Source organism: Eutrema salsugineum, unplaced genomic scaffold (assembly GCF_000478725.1).
Source record: "Eutrema salsugineum unplaced genomic scaffold, Eutsalg1_0 scaffold_14, whole genome shotgun sequence".
Lineage (NCBI taxonomy): Eukaryota > Viridiplantae > Streptophyta > Magnoliopsida > Brassicales > Brassicaceae > Eutrema > Eutrema salsugineum.
In genome coordinates this window covers 6,379,742-6,396,969 of record NW_006256877.1, presented here as the reverse complement: position 1 = coordinate 6,396,969, position 17,228 = coordinate 6,379,742, and the positions used below count along the sequence as shown (strand labels likewise).

Here is a 17,228-nt window from a genome sequence, read left to right as displayed (position 1 = left end):
CAACTCAGAGGCACTGGAACGGTATAAAACATCTCCTAAGATACCTTCGAAGTACTCAAGACTTAGGACTCTTCTATATTAACCAAAATAAAGATGGGTTAGTCGGCTTCGCCGATGCAGGATATCTATCAGATCCGCACACTGCCAAGTCTCAAACTGGCTACGTTTTTACGCATGGAGGAACAGCCATCTCTTGGAGATCAATGAAGCAGACACTCACTGCCACTTCATCAAACCATGCTGAAATCCTAGCCATTCATGAGGCTAGTAGGGAATGCGTCTGGCTGCGCTCCATAACTCAGCACATCCGCAGAGATTGTGGTATGGACGAAGACACACAGCCCACGGTGATGTATGAAGACAACGCGGCATGCATAGCTCAGCTCAAGGAAGGATATATCAAAGGAGATCGGACGAAGCACATTCTACCGAAGTTCTTCTCAACCTCAGACTGGCAGAAGGACGGCACTCTCAGCGTTCAGCAGGTCCGATCCAGTGAGAATTCAGCTGACCTCTTCACCAAATCATTGCCTACTTCAACACACCGGAAGCTCGTCAAACAGATAGGAATGTATAGACTTAGAGATCTGCAGTGATGCTACAATCAGGGGGAGTAATGCGTGTTGTACTCTTTTTCCTTCACCATGGTTTTGTCCCACTGGGTTTTTCCTGGTAAGGTTTTAATGAGGCAACATTCCCCAGCGCATTATCGAGATCCCGATTGAGTAGCTGACCCGGTTCACTCGTCCAAGGGGGAGTGTTATAACACATATCATATATGGACTCTTATACCGGCCCATTAGGCCCATCAGGGCATTGTACTTAACCTAGATTCCCTATGTACTCTATATATACATTCCAGTGATTAATAAAGTTTCTAAGTTTTCACAACACTTTAATAGTATTTTTATAATTAAGTTTAATAGTATTTTTATAATTAACTTTAATAGTATTTTTTATATGAATGAAATTACACATTTGAATATACTAAATTGGATTAAATACGTTCTCTCTAACCGGTTCAACATAAGACTAAGATATTTTGCAAACCATATACGCTTTTGCAAGTTCTATATGTGAAAAAACCAATTTTAGTCTGCATATGTTGATCTCTGTAAACAAATTGGAAGAATAATGTTAAAAAAAAAAGAAATATTGCACAAATTAAAAAAGAATTTTTAATAAGTAAAATTTTCATTTACCTATATGAGTTGACTTGCTATCATCTCTAACCTCACAAATTTGAACTTACACAAATTTTTTTGGGCAAAGTGAAATAGAAATGTACTATATTTTGTATGAACATAAAAAAAAGGACCAATTTGTGTGTTCTAGACTTTTAGTTAAAGGAAAACTATTATTTATATCAAATAATTGTGACACTAGGTGATTACCCACACCCCTGTGCGGGGTAAATATTAATTCAAAATTTTTTATTGGATACAATATATTTATATATATATAAAACTAAAAATATTAACTAATATTTATAATTATAAATTTATGCGTTGATTATGCAATTACAAATAATGGTTATAATTACATTTATTTTGTAATAAAATCACTAGATGATAATTGGTTCTATAATTAACTTTAATAGTATTTTTATAATTAAGTTTAATAGTATTTTTATAATTAACTTTAATAGTATTTTTTATATGAATGAAATTACACATTTGAATATACTAAATTGGATTAATACGTTCTATCTAACCGGTTCAACATAAGACTAAGATATTTTGCTTTTGATATTAAAAAAATAAATTATAATATGATTAAAATTTTAGATTAAATGGATAATGTGATTATTATTTTTTAACAAAATTAAGATAAAATAAAACTGATATAACAAAATATAATGTTTAGTAATATAAGTAATATTATGTATTAAATAGTTATAAATATGTTATTAAGAAATAGATAGAGAAAGAATATGTTTACAAATTAAATATTGAGTATTAAATATATAATTAATATATACTAATCTCTAACCAAATTAATGCTAATGGTATGTGATATAATTACTCTAGTAAAGCAAGCATTTTTTTATATGTGTTTTGAGAAGCTTTCTTATGATGACACATCAGTATGACACTCTTGTAAATCACACATCAAATGAAGGTTATTTTTATATTGTCCTTCTCAAATAATAATACTTAAGATATGAAGAGTTTCTTGTTTTAATCATAAGTTAGAATAACACTTACTCAGCCTTTAGCTTCTCATTAAATTCTGAGTAAAGACCACATGTTACTTTTTCCTATATTTCGATCAAATAATACAGTATTGAATATGAATAAATGTCTAGTAAATGTACAAATTGAATGTAGTTAAATGAGTTGTCTTTTTGACTAAAAATAAAAAAATATTTTAAAATGATTTTTTTTAATGGTGGTAAGTGGGTAAGATGGATTTCTAACAATTTTTTTTTTTGGAAAGTATTTTTATAGTTGAGTTAGTGGTATTGTGTAATCGCTAAACTTTTTCTATTTTTCTGTTAATTGTGTAATTGAAATTCTTTTTTCAAATAATTTGGAAGTCAATTTTGACATGGTTTTAATATGATCAAGCATTGTGTAGGCGATTTGTTTTTCTTTATTTGACTGTATTTTTTTAGTTTTTAGATGGTGGTTTTTTAGAGAATTTGGGAGTTACATTTGATATATATATATGTGTGAGGTGTAATTAAGTTCTCTAGTTGTGTAATTAAGTTAAATAATATTTCTTTTATAAAATTAAGGAATTGCCAAATGGTCCAATAAAGAGAGAGTAAAACCCTTCTTTTATATATATGATTTTTATTATTTTCTTTAACTTTTCTTCCATTATCCAACAGCATGGCATTTTTTCAACATTTATCACACATTATTTTCAGTTATGATCTTTTTATAACATTAGGTTTTTTCTTATTTGAATTTTGATATTTTAAACACGTTGTTTTCAAAGAATATCTTAAAAAAAATATTTTATTGTATTATTTTCTTAAAGAAATACTTTACAAAAGTAATCAGCTATAGTATTCTACTCTAATTTTCATAAAATTAGTAGTCAGATTAGCTACGGATTTACTAGATTGGCACTCCTACAATTTTTGTTTCATATTTTTTTCTTTTTTTTCGACAACCTTAATACCTAAAACAGTTTGGCTAAGTATCAAGTTTACATATATAGCGTCTTGAGGGTTGACACGAGCACTTCTTGCTAAGTTGTCCACCTTCGAGTTTTTCGCACGTGGAATATATGTTACAGAAAAAAGACTAAATTTATCCTTCATCTTCACAATCTCCTCCAAGTGTAAAGCAAATGCTGGCCATTCTTCGGATGTAAACACCATCTTCACCAACTCTTAACAGTCTCTTGCAAAAGCTACTGCCGTCTTCTGATTCTATATCATGCAATGCATAGCCTACATAAAGGCCTTTAACTCCGCATGCAATGGTGTAAGTCTTACACTTTGCGCTCCCATTATTTTGTCCATAGTACTTTCCTTAAAATAGTACCACCCTAATCCTGTTTTTAAATCCATTTCTTTCCAAGAACCATCAATATAACACCATTAGTCTTCATAACTCTCAGATATTGAATATATCGGGGGATTGCAATTGTTAATGAGAGTTGTGTTTGCTTCGGATATTTGCGCCTCCTTCCATAAGGCCGCTTCGGTTTCTTTGCTTTCCAGATGTACCATGCGATCCACAGAAATTGTGTATTTTGTGTCTCCTTTGGTAATCTCCAAAATAGATGATCAAAATTTGCATAAACTGATGTCATTGGAAAAACAATTGTGGTGTTGAGATTTGGGATAAGATCCATATTTGTAAAGCAGGAAGACACTTAAATAGAGCATGATTTATTGTTTCTTCCTCTGCTCCACACCTTGCACATTATGTGTTACATTGTATTCCACGGGTGCATAGCCTAGATGATACCGAAAGACACCCAGAAATTGCTTGCCATAAAGTGTCTTATCTTTGGGTAGATTTTCAATTTCCAAACATGTGCTTCTAATGACTTTATATTCGGCCCATAATTTTTGTTTCATATATAGATATTATTTTTGTCAACGTAGAAAGTGAAACTTGCTTTTAACAAGTAATTGAAGAAAGACAATGGCTCCTACAAATATGGAACTCTATATTTGACTCATTATTTAGTATTCAGTACCAATCTTAGTCAATTTCTTACCTATCCCCACATGAATTTAAAGTCTCATCCTTTTTTTTTTTTTGAGAAAAAGTCTCATCCTATTTTTCATCTCTTACATCCAATCACAGCTCCATCATTCCAACTCATTAGTAAACTCCAATCCTTCTGTTATTTTTTCAAAACTAGTTTGTTTTTCACATGTATAAAAATTCTTTAATCCCCAATTTCTCTTAACCACAAACTTTCATTGTCCTTTGTCCCCAAATAAAAAAACTCTCAACACCACTTTTTTTTCAAAAGACAAAGATATATTTATTTTTAAATTTATAGGAAAAAAAAGAAAAGAAATGACGTCGCTTGTTGAAGAACTCGAAGAAGAACAAATATCAAGAATTGAGAAAGGCAAAGGCAAAGATTGCCATGGAGGAATTGAGACAGTCATATGTACTTCTCCCAGCATTGTTTGCCTTACACAAAAGGTTAAAAAAAAAATTGGTTTATTGCATATTGATGATGATAATAAATATTTTTGGACGAATTGGTTTATGGATTTTTTTTCCCCATAATTGATTACAGTTGATAGCAGAGATGATTGGGACATATTTCATAATATTCTCCGGATGTGGTGTGGTGGTAGTGAATGTTTTGTACGGTGGAACAATTACATTTCCGGGGATTTGTGTAACTTGGGGTCTCATTGTTATGGTCATGATTTACTCTACCGGTCACATTTCCGGTGCACATTTTAACCCTGCGGTTACCGTCACTTTTGCCATTTTTCGGCGGTTTCCCTGGTATCAGGTATCTACTCTCTATCTCTTCTTTTATATAAGCTTTCTAATGTTTCAAGTACTAACTTTTGTATAATGTTTTGGGCAGGTACCATTGTATATAGGTGCACAACTTACGGGATCACTACTAGCGAGTTTGACACTGAGATTAATGTTCAAAGTGACACCAGAAGCTTTCTTCGGAACAACTCCGGCTGATTCGTCAGCACGAGCGCTCGTAGCAGAGATCATTATTTCATTCCTTCTTATGTTTGTTATCTCCGGCGTTGCCACTGATAATCGTGCGGTTAGTATTTTTCTATATCGCTCTGTCTTTCTTTTCTTGCTATTTCATTATACAAAATTATTTCTAGCAAACAAAAATGGTTAAGCATAATGAAATAGGAATTATCTAAGATTCTAAGGGACATATTTTTAACGCAGTCATTAATCTGGCAGAATTAAAGAATATATGAACATAAAATTGTTGTTTTGTAAAATATTATGATTAGTAAAAAATTTATGGTTGATTTTGTTATTCTGCGAGGTAGTCTTAACCTATTTATAATGGTCAAATCTGTTTCAGTTGAACTTACTAGTGCATATTCTAATATCTATTGCCCTAAAAACCAGGAAAAAACCGGTCATAAGGACAAAATATGCAAAATGGAAGTTCTTATGTTGTTGGATTGTTCTTTATTTCTTTTCTAGTAACAGGTTGGAGAATTAGCTGGAATTGCAGTGGGGATGACTATAATGTTGAATGTCTTCGTGGCTGGGTAAAACACATTTCTTTACTTCAGTTCACATACAACTTATTCATATACTACTACAATTTTGATTTTAACTTTATTTTGATTATTATTAGACCGATTTCGGGAGCATCAATGAATCCAGCAAGAAGTCTAGGACCAGCAATTGTGATGGGAGTATATAAAGGAATATGGATTTACATTGTTGGTCCACTCGTCGGAATTATGGCCGGAGGTTTTGTTTACAACCTTATAAGATTTACAGATAAGCCACTTAGAGAACTCACTAGGAGTGGTTCTTTCCTCCGTTCGGTTTCTCCAAAACACAAAGCTTCTTCTTCTAAGAGTTAATCTTTTTTTTTTCTCTTTTTTTCTTGTTTTGTCTGTTTTCTTGTTGAAGAGTTTGTATACATTTTTTGTTACATTCTTCATTCTTTTACGTATTTAATTTTAGTTGAATCTATTCTAAAGAAGATATCTCCTCCATTTCTTGATTAAATTTAAAAATAAGATATAACAGAATGTTTTCTTGTGGGGAGTATTGGACTAGGGATTTTTAAGAATTTGTGGACTAAAGATAGTCAAATAAACTTACGAGGTTTTGGAATTTTAGAAAAGTATAATATTAGAGAGGAGATGACTTGGTATGATTTTATATTTAAATTTTAGAGGTTTTTGTATGATAACAAAATTGTTGTAAATGCTGTAACAAAAAGAAAACCATTTGACATTCTTATAATGCTATTAAGACTTGGCAACACCAAGCTTCAAAGCACTTTTACTAAACATATATATTAAGTGAACATTGCATTCTCCACAGTCCACACAATCAGAAAGACAAGGCCCTGACACAAATTTTTAGCTCGACAATGTCCTCTTTTTAGTTTCACAAAATAGTTGAAACAAAACGCTGTTCTAACAGCAGACATTTGTTCCATCAAGAAACTCAAATTTAGAAATTATCTGAAAAGGCAATTTTGAGAAAATGGGAGTTGCAAAAACCAACAAAAGCTTTCGTCTAATGCCAGTGTGCCACCTTAAAATAAGATAAGACAGTGTATACTTTTTTGTGGTCCACGGACAAAATAAGACCATTGTGGAGTCATTCGTTATGTCTTGATATATAAGATCATCATTTGTAATAAGTTTATAGGTTAATTCACGTTAAAAACAGATTCTATATGATGTAAAATTGTTTGTTCTGATATCGTTACTTATCACCATCATTCAGCTATCTTTTATTTTGTTCAGAATCATGTAATTATGTTGAACCAATATAAGCATGATCGGATATTCAAATTAGAAAAAAAAAATATTTATCAACTAAAGATGCTTTGTTTCACTTTAAAATATTTAGTGATATCTATTATTACTTGATTTATATTATATTCAGAATAAATATTTTCCCCATAATATCTACTGCCTAAAATTCTAGTTTCCTAAAAAAAATATTTTCTTAAGTTTAGAGTCATTGGACCACTCCTACGATTTATGACCCCTCGTTATATATCCTCTTTTGACAGGTCGACACAGTAACTGAAGGAATACAATCTGGAACTCCATATTTGATTTATCAATTAATCCCAATCTTAAGCGATTTTTATAATAATCTCCACATATTGTCAAAGTCTGATCCTAATTTTCATCTGTTACATCGAATCAAAGCTTGTTACTCCAACTCATTAGATTTAAATTTAATCCAATCCTTTTGTGATTGTTTCAACTAATTTCTGTTTCACATGTATAAAGCCCCTTTAATCTCAAAATTCTCTAACCACACAAATATTCATTTTTCATTTCTTCAATTTATAAACTCTCCATTCTTTTTTTTATTCTGTAAAAAGAAACTATTTTCAAGAAGGTTTGATTTACAAGTTATCAAAACAAAAAATGACTTCCCACGGTGAAGAAATCGAAGAAGAACATATATCAAGAATTGAGGAAGGTAAAGGCAAAAATTGCCATGGAGGAATAGAGACAGTCATATGTACTTCTCCCAGCATTGTTTGCCTTACCCAAAAGGTAACAAATTTATTTATTTTATTGCAGACTTATAATCACAAAAATAACCTATTTTGAAATAATAAGTTTATGTTTTTTTTATTTATAAACTGTTACAGTTGATAGCAGAGATGATTGGGACGTATTTCATAATATTTTCTGGATGTGGAGTGGTGGTAGTGAATGTATTGTACGGTGGAAAAGTGACGTTTCCAGGGATATGTGTGACTTGGGGTCTCATCGTTATGGTCATGATTTACTCTATTGGTCACATCTCTGGTGCACATTTTAACCCTGCGGTTACCATCACTTTCGCCATTTTCCGACGGTTTCCTTGGTATCAGGTCATTATCTACTCTCTTATCTATTCTTTGAATAAGACCTATAGATTGTTTCAAAAACCTAAAAGTAGTGTGTTTACATTTGTGAAGGAAAAAAAACATGTATAACATATCAATGGCTACACTAGACGATAACGATTATAATTTGCATGTATAGTTAACTATATTTTCTTTTGTGTTTGCATTAGCAGAAACAATTAAATGTTATCGCAATTGGATTTGATTATTTGAATAAAGAATATAATTGTATAATGTTTTGGGTAGGTACCATCATATATAGGTGCACAACTTGCAGGATCGTTACTAGCGAGTTTGACACTGAGACTAATGTTCAAAGTGACACCAGAAGCTTTCTTTGGAACAACTCCGGCTGATTCGTCTGCAAGAGCGCTTGTTGCGGAGATCATTATCTCATTCCTCCTCATGTTTGTCATCTCCGGCGTTGCCACCGATAGTCGAGCGGTTAGTGTTTTCTATGGCACCCTTTTGTTTTTCTTATTAATGCATATACTGGTAATTCATTGAATATAAATAGACACAAAATATGTGACATGATTAATTAAAATAAACCATGTGCATATTCTTATCTATTGACACAAAAAACCACTAGTGCATATTCTAATATTTATTGACATTAAAATAAAACCATAGTCATAAGAAGAAAAGTATGCAAATGGAAGTTTTTCATGTTGTTATTCTTTTCAATATTTTTGACAGATTGGAGAATTAGCTGGAATTGCAGTGGGGATGACTATAATGTTAAACGTCTTCGTAGCCGGGTAAAAAATACTAATTTTACTTTTTTTTTCTTTTACAATGCATTAATACGAAAAGCTGTTTAGAAATACTAACCATTGATATTGCGTTTACATACACAATATCATCATGTTTGACAAGAATATTTCATGCTAATTACTTGTCAATCTTTAATAATTTGTTTTATATATTTTAACTACAAACATAATTCACATATATAATGAGAAATATTAATTTTGGTTTTGGTTATTGTTAGACCTATTTCGGGAGCATCAATGAATCCAGCGAGAAGTCTAGGACCAGCGATAGTGATGGGAAAGTATAAAGGAATTTGGGTTTACATTATTGGTCCTGTCATCGGAATAATGGCCGGAGGTTTTGTTTACAACTTTATCAGATTTACAGATAAGCCATTACGAGAACTCACAAAGAGTGCTTCTTTTCTACGTAGTGTTGCTCCTCCAAACAACAATGCTTCTAGTTCTAAGAGCTAATATTTTGTTCTCTTTGTTTGATCATACTGTTTACTTGTTGAATATATGTATGCATTCTTTAATTCTTTACGAACTTAACTGTAGTTGAATCAAATCTGAAAAAACATCTTGTCATCTTGTGTAATCTATGGACCAAAAACACTTTTGCTATTACGATACCTATAAGAATGAGCGCGGGGCTCATATGCCATAATGGAGAAAAAAAAATCTCGCCTGCCATAACATAATCTAATGCCATAAGTCGTTGTGTATTGACGTTTTTAACCTTAATGAACTGATTATAAAAATAATTTATTTTTCTGTCTAAAAATTGAGAAAATTAAATGAAATCGTTTACTTTTAAAAAATAAAAATAAAAGCTGCTTGCAAATTCTTCTTCCCCGAGCTTCTTTCCGTACACATCCGCCGCAGAGAGCTTGATTCGAACCACCGTCGTTTGCTGGCGCCGGCTCATTTTTGGTTGTTTAACTACTCTTTTTTATCCTGCCATTTGTGTGAGAAGACTTCGAAAAGGTATGGTGGTGTGTATTTTGGGGATTTATAAATTAGGGGTTTTCTTTTTTTGTTTGGTGGTTGTTTAACTATGTACATTGCCTAAGTTTGTTGCTTATTAGTTAAGTTCTCTTCGAATCGATGTTAATTTGTCGATTTTTAGTGTTGAATCTGTTTGGTAGATGTGAAACGAGGATGTGAAACCAAAGATTTTAGGCAAGAAAGTTTGGGAATTTAGATAACTGGTACAAAAGGTATAAGTGAAAGATACGTGACAAGTAGTACAAATGGTAGAACTGATAATTATGGGACAACTAATTCAAGTCTTCGACTTATCATATTATGGGACAACTAGTACAAGTCTCTGTTAAAACTGATAATGTGGGACAACTGGTACAAATGTTATAGTGAGAAATTCGGGACAACTAGTATAAAAGGTATAACTGTGAGAAACGTAATTGGTAATATGATTTTTTATTTGCTGCGTATACCAGGATATAATGAGCATTGGCTACACCAACATACACTTTGAGTATGGAGGATATTATTCACGGAACGAGGAGGAGTTTAAATGGATTTCAGTAAATCCTATATATGCAATATCATTTAAAACATTATCTTTGGATGGGATTACTTATTCAGCTCTTGTAGAGAAGATATGCCAGAAGATTGCACTAAGCTCCAATACGACGAATTTGAAATTGAGCTACATTCCTTTGGTAGCTAAGCCTCAAATGGAGTCATGTATTTTCGGTGATGATGATGTTTATGCTTATCTGACGACATTTGATAAAGATGGTCTGAGATCTGTTTTGAATGTGGAGGTTATCGAAGAGGTGGATACAGACAAAAGAGATCAGCTATGTGAGACGGTTGTAATAGGGGATAATGTCGGTAATGAGGATGATGTAGCTAATGGGGATAATGTAGCGAATGGTGGTATTATGGTTCTTTTCAGGGCTGAGGAAGGAGGAAATCAAGAGAACAGGCCTACGAATGAGTGTACTAATGAGCCTGATAGTGAGAAGCAGATGGAGAATGAAGATGGCTTGGAAGCCGGTTTTGATGAGAATGAGCATGTTGAACTTCCACGGGAAGAAGAACAAACTCAATTTGTTCTAGAATGGGATGATGGTGCAAGTTTTGAAAAAGGTCAACAGTTCTGTTCGAAGGAGGCATTGAGAGTAATGGTTGATAAAGCTGCACATAAAGGGTGTTTTGGGGTAAAAACCGAGAAGTCTGACCAGGGTCGAGTGATACTGAAATGCCAACAAGCTGATCGTGGGTGTCCATGGTATTTACATGCTGCCAGAATTAAGGAATCCACATATTTCAGTGTCAAAGTATATAGGAGTGTTCATACCTGCTCCAGGGTTGTCGCGAGTACAAGTCGGAAGAGAAGAAAAGGTACTCCGTCTTGCGCGATGCATATCCAGGTCAGATTGACACCCCTGCGCCCAAAAGTATTATCAATGTTGTTCAGGTAGAAGCTGGAATAAATGTTGTTCAGATTGACACCCCTTACTCTACTACATTGAGAGGCAAAAAGCTAGCTGTTAGTGAAGTGAGAGGGAGTCCTGCAGAAAGTTTTAAGAAATTGCGTTCTTATCTATACGTGTTAGAGAGGGTAAATCCTGGTACGGTTACATGCGTGAAGGTGGATGCTGAAAATAAGTTCAAATATCTATTCATTGCTTTGGGTGCTTGTATAGAAGGTTTTAGAGCAATGAGAAAAGTCATAGTCATGGATGCAACATTTCTGAAAAATATATATGGTGGTATGCTTGTATTTGCTACAGCTCAAGACCCTAATCATCATCATTACCCCATTGCAATGGGTATAATTGATAGGGAGAAAGATGGAAGTTGGAGTTGGTTTTTAGAAACACTGAAAGCTGTTATACCAGATGATCAAGAGCTGGTTTTTATGAGCGATAGGCATAAGAGCATTTTGAAGGCAGTTCATGAGGTGTATCCTAAGTCTCAGCACGGACATTGCGTGTGGCATTTGTCGCAGAACGTGAGAGGTAAAGCTGCTGTTGGTTTTAAAGATATTTGTGCAGCGAGATTCAGAGATTGTGCTCATATGTATACCGAGTATGACTTCATCAGCACATACACCGATTTTGGGAGGAGGTTTCCTAAAGCCGCCGAGTATCTTGCTGCTGTTCCTGTGGAGAAATGGGCTAGGTGTTATTTTAAAGGAGACAAGTACAATTTGGACACCAGTAATGCTTGTGAGTCGATGAATAGTGTATTCAAGAGGGCAAGGAAGTACTCTCTACTGCCTTTGATTGATGCATATGTTGAAAAATTATCTGAGTCGTTCAATAAGCATAGAAAATACACTGTTTGTGCAGCAAGCTTAGGAAAACAGTTGGTGCCGTATGTGGAAAATGAATTACATACACGTTGTGCAGTTGCAACTCACCTACTAGTAACTGAGCTGAACGGCAGTGAACTTGAATACAGTGTCACTGGAGTTGATGGGAAGAGATATCAGGTTGATTTGTTAAGGAGAAATTGTAGTTGCAGATGTTTTGATATTGACAAGATTCCTTGCGTGCATGCTATAGCAGCGACCATGGCTCTAATGCGCCAAGAAGGGAGATCTGTGGATATAAAACTCTCTGATCTGTGCTCGGAATACTACTTGACAAAGTCTTGGTCATTGGCTTATTGCAGAACCATATATCTGGTTCCACACGAGTCTACTTGGGATGTTCTCGAGAACATAAGACAATCAGTTGTTCACCCACAAGACTACATCCAAAAGCGTGGAAGAAAGCAAGACAAGCGATTTCCCTCTACCGGAGAACCTCGCCGGAAACGTGCAAACAACAGGTCTAACCAAGGAATTAACTTGGCAAGGTGGTTATTCCCAGAGTCTAGTCCAGGAACAAACGACCAACAGGTGTAACCCAGGAAGAACTGGACAACTGTGTTTTTTTAATCTAATCATGTTTTGGGACAACTAGACAACTATGTACGTATATTGTCATTTTCATTTGTTTCATATGTTTAGATATTGGGACAACTGGACAACTAGTACAACTATGTTGAATTTGTGATGTACAATTGACGTTTCATATGTATGAAATTGGGACAACTGTACAACTAGTACAACTATATTGGATTTGTGATGTACAATTGACGAATCATTTGTTTGATATTGGGACAACTGAACAACTAGTACAACTATGTTGGATTTATGATGTACAATTGGCGTTTCATATGTATGAAATTGGGACAACTGGACAACTAGTACAACTATATTGGATTTGTGAAATGAGAAAGGGAAACAAAAAGCCTAATGAGTCTTAGATTGTCGAAATTTATGGAGCAATGAGCAACCACTATTCGTTTAAGGAGCTATTATTTTGAAAGATTTACAAAAATCTAAGTCTGGGGGAGTTTGGAGAGAACCTGAGGAAGAAGACCATGAATCTATGTCAAGAAAAAGTGATTGAAAACTGTGGATACCAATAGCTTCACTCTCTCTTGCGATTTTGCATAATGTCCTGCACCCTCCAGATTTTCAGGTAACCCTTAAACACTTTAAGCCATACCCCCAAAATAATCCTTCTTTAAACCTAGCCTAGATTGTCTTGCCTAGATTTTCTATGATGAGAACCACCGAGATTTTTAATGAATGTTAAGAGCTAGTTGACTGGAAGTTAGATCTTAGTGCATAGATTTCTGCATGACGGATTAACGGACTAGTTATGTCTGTATTGCTAGTGAGAATTTTCTAGGCTATTCCCGATTGATGCATACTGATTGATATTGGTCTAGAAGTTTGGTCTCTGAGATTTTGTTTAGTTCATGCGTTTTCAAACCTCTCGCCGAGATTTAGCCTTTGTTTTGTTTGAGGACAAACAAAAGACTAAGTCTGGGGGAGTTGATAACACCGGATTTTGACCATTTTTATGGATCATTTTAATATCTTTTACAGGTGTTTTTACTCTATTTTCAAAGGTTTTCAAAGGATTTCTATGTTTCCGGATTTTAAAAGACTTTTCAGGTAATTTGGGATAAAGAGGCATAAAATGGAACAAAAAGACTCTTTTGGATAAATGCAGACCGTCAGAACTCTCATGGAGAGACGAAGACCTTCTCACCGTCTGATCACCCTCAAAATTGGACAACTTATAGAAGAATCAACCAGCTTTCAAATGCTCTTGGTTTGGAGACATTCCAACGGTTGGATCTCAAGATATTCCATTAGCCCCGAAGCCACGCGGAGTCGGCCAGCAGCTCACGCGACCGCGGCCAACAAGCTATTTTCCGCGGTCAGAAGCTTCCCAACCGCGGGAAACAAGCCAATTGTCGCGGTCACAGCACTCCCGACCGCGGCATTCAAGCTCCGACTTAAAGCCCACTTATCTGAAGCCCAAAGTCATTCCCAGCCTCAATTCCGGAACCCTAGAGACCATGGAGTATTGGAGACTATAAATACATGTCATTTAGGTCGTTTTTAGGAGAGCATTTGATACTTTACAGAAACCCTTTTCCTTTAGCCGTTTTTATGAGATTTTTGTAGAAGATTGTTCAAGTCCGAGTTCTTCAATAGAGAAGCTTTCTTTATCTCTTTTCTTTACTGTTTTTCATTACTTTTATCAAAACCAATGATGATGTCGAACTCAGCCATGTCTGAGTAGATCCCGAGTTCGGCTTAGGGTTCCCGAAAGGGGCTCTCATAATCGATTAAGACATCTAGGTTTATTTCTGGGATTTCGACCTGTTCTCTGTTTATTCTTGTTCTTATTGCATGTATGCTTGATTGATCACCTAGTATCTGATCTAGATAGTTAGTGTTGCGAAAGTTTTCATTAAGTATCAGCCCTAGAATGAAACAGGCGATTTTTCTGTAGGAGTGGAAACCTACCTGCGGCTGGATCGTGAGTATTGACGAGTCTTATGCAGCTCTTGCGTTCTCTCCCTTCCAGGGCCAGAGTGGAAACCTACTGGTCAGGGTTGCGAGAAACAGTTGGTTATGATCATGACAGTGACGTAGTCATACCGCCGTACTCTAGCTCTAGAACCCATATATTATTATCCGTCAATCCCAATCTATCTACCTTATTGTTAAAACCGATTATGATCCCTTAGAGTTCCCAAAAGCTCAGCGTTTTTAGTCATAGTTTACAATTCCATCGATTTTTACTTGCTTTCTTAGATCTGCATTTCAATTTCCTTAGTTCGTTATTTACTTGCTTTATTTACCTTTCATGCGATATTTTACTTGCCTTATTTTTGTTTACTTGTTCTACTGCCTTTCATTCGATTGCTTTACTTGCCTTTTAGGATAGATTTATTTGCTTTATTTTGCTTTAGTTTAATTCAAGAAAAACAACCAACCTTTAAAACCAATTTAGTCTAGACATAAAGTTAAAAACCGTAGAAGAATATCAGGCACACAAATCTCTGTGGATTCGATCCCTAAATACTGCAACTGATTAGCTGTGCACTTGCGGCTTTCTTTTGTTTTGTTAAGGGTAAAACTTGTTCCCTCACGTAGTTGACACTCAGCACACCACCGCATCAAGTTTTTGGCGCCGTTGCCGGGGATTTGTTTCGCTGCCTTTTGCTATTTTTCTTGTTTTAACTTCTGTTCTAGACACCTGATCTCTAGTTCTTTCTTAAAGTTTTTCTGAACTATCTTTCCCTTCTTTTGTCTTTCTCTGAATTGCATGAATACCAGGCGTAGACCTGCAGGAGACATTCCAATTCTAGACGAGATAGACAGACACGAAAGAGAACTTCGAAGACTTAGACGAACGCAAGGAATGGCCAACGACGACCAGCCTGGAGATCCTATTAATCGAAATTTAAATATGGACCAAGATGGGTCCAAACATGGAGAAAACGAAGAGCATGATCACATAGAAGGTGATCATGCTCGACAAGATGGAGAGGAGGATGAGATTCTTCCAAGAAACCACCAGAACCGAGAGAGAGAAGGACGTGAAGACCTTGATCCACCCATCAATGTAGCCGATGGTGACCACCCAGCAATGCAGCCGAATGAACGCGTTCACCGCCCCATTCCGCCAGCAAATCAACACCGAAGACAAGCCAGGAACCATCGCATAGCTGATTTTGATGCACCTACTCAAAATTTTCAGAATCGATCTGCGATTCAAATACCATTTCCAAACCGGAATGAGTTTGAAGTCAAGCCTCAAATCATCTCATTGGTGAAGCAAAACCAGTTCCATGGAGTTCCTTCTGAGCACCCAATGGACCATATCGAGCTTTTTGAAGAAATTTGCAGCATGATGAGAACAAACCAAATTCCACCTGACTATCTAAAGTGTAAGTTGTTCCCTTTTTCATTAGCAGATAAAGTTCACCGTTGGTTGAAGTCTTTGCCTGCAGGATCGATTACTAATTGGGAAGAATGTAGAACTGCTTTCTTGAACCACTTCTACACTAAGTCAAGGTCGAACAATTTGAGAACGAAGATCTCAACCTTTCAACAAGGGCCAACTGAATCTTTCTATGAAGCTTGGGAACGTTTTAAGGAGTATGAACGTGATTGCCCTCATCATGGATTTCATGGATCAAGCTTGCTGAGCACATTTTATCGAGGTTTGCAACCAAAATACAAACTTTCACTTGATACAGCTAGCAATGGAGATTTTGGGCAAAAGACGATAACTCAAGGAAGAGCCCTCATCGAGAATTTGGCTCAAGCCAATAGCAATGATTGTCCTGAATATGATCGATCGATGAAGCAAGCCGGAACAGACAACAAGGAGATAACTGAGTTGAAGAACATGGTGAGCCAGCTTCTGAGGAGCAACAATCGCCCGATCCATGCCTGTGAAACCAACAATGGCGCAGAAGATGAAGGACCTAGTGATATCGATCACACTAATCAAGCATTTCAAGAAGAAGATGTGAACTACGTAGGAGCACTGGTGCCATACCAAAATCGCTCCAACAACAACTTCAACAACAACTTCCGGAATGCAAATTACAACAATCTCTCTTACCGCAATCCAAATGTGGAGAATCCTCAAGATCAGTACTACCCACCTCAGCAAAAATCCTTCCAAAACAAGTTTCAAGGTGGAAACTTTGGAGGAATAGTACCATATCAACCGCGACAGCCATATAACTACCAAGGTACGGGTTTTAACAATCAATTCGTACAACAGCAGGGAATCACGACGAGCCAGCTAGCTTCACAAATCGGTAGACTTGAACAGTCAATCCAACAACTCGTTATGACGAACGAAAAAGCATCTAAAGACGTGAACTTGAAAGTGGACTGCATGTACAATGATCTGAATGGTAAGTTTGAATCTTTATCTTCGCACGTAAAAAAGTTAGATGTGCAGGTTGCCCAAACAGCCGACTCTATGAAGAGGCAAAGTGGAGTTCTTCCAGGAAGAGTTGAAGATAACCCTAAGAAGTTTTGCAACGCCATAACCACACTGCCCGAAGAAGAGTCCGGAACCGATGGAA

General features: G+C 35.4%; 2 protein-coding genes and 1 non-coding gene across 3 annotated transcripts; 2 read left to right on the top strand and 1 right to left on the bottom strand.

The window, feature by feature from the left end:
- The first annotated feature begins 4,493 nt into the window (after positions 1 to 4,493).
- LOC18022572 (putative aquaporin NIP4-1) lies at positions 4,494 to 6,019 on the top strand. Its single transcript, XM_006405767.2, has 5 exons — positions 4,494 to 4,625; positions 4,723 to 4,947; positions 5,026 to 5,223; positions 5,634 to 5,695; positions 5,785 to 6,019. Exons 1-5 carry the CDS (start codon positions 4,494 to 4,496, stop codon positions 6,017 to 6,019), a joined length of 852 nt encoding a protein of 283 aa, XP_006405830.1.
- A 1,539-nt stretch (positions 6,020 to 7,558) lies between these two features.
- On the top strand, positions 7,559 to 9,260 carry LOC18022571 (putative aquaporin NIP4-1). The gene is made up of 5 exons (XM_006405766.1): positions 7,559 to 7,690; positions 7,789 to 8,013; positions 8,275 to 8,472; positions 8,728 to 8,789; positions 9,023 to 9,260. Exons 1-5 carry the CDS (start codon positions 7,559 to 7,561, stop codon positions 9,258 to 9,260), a joined length of 855 nt encoding a protein of 284 aa, XP_006405829.1.
- A 6,944-nt stretch (positions 9,261 to 16,204) lies between these two features.
- LOC112088657 lies at positions 16,205 to 16,311 on the bottom strand. The gene has a single exon (XR_002900602.1). It is a non-coding gene; the product is annotated as a small nucleolar RNA R71 (small nucleolar RNA).
- Positions 16,312 to 17,228: the final 917 nt, after the last annotated feature.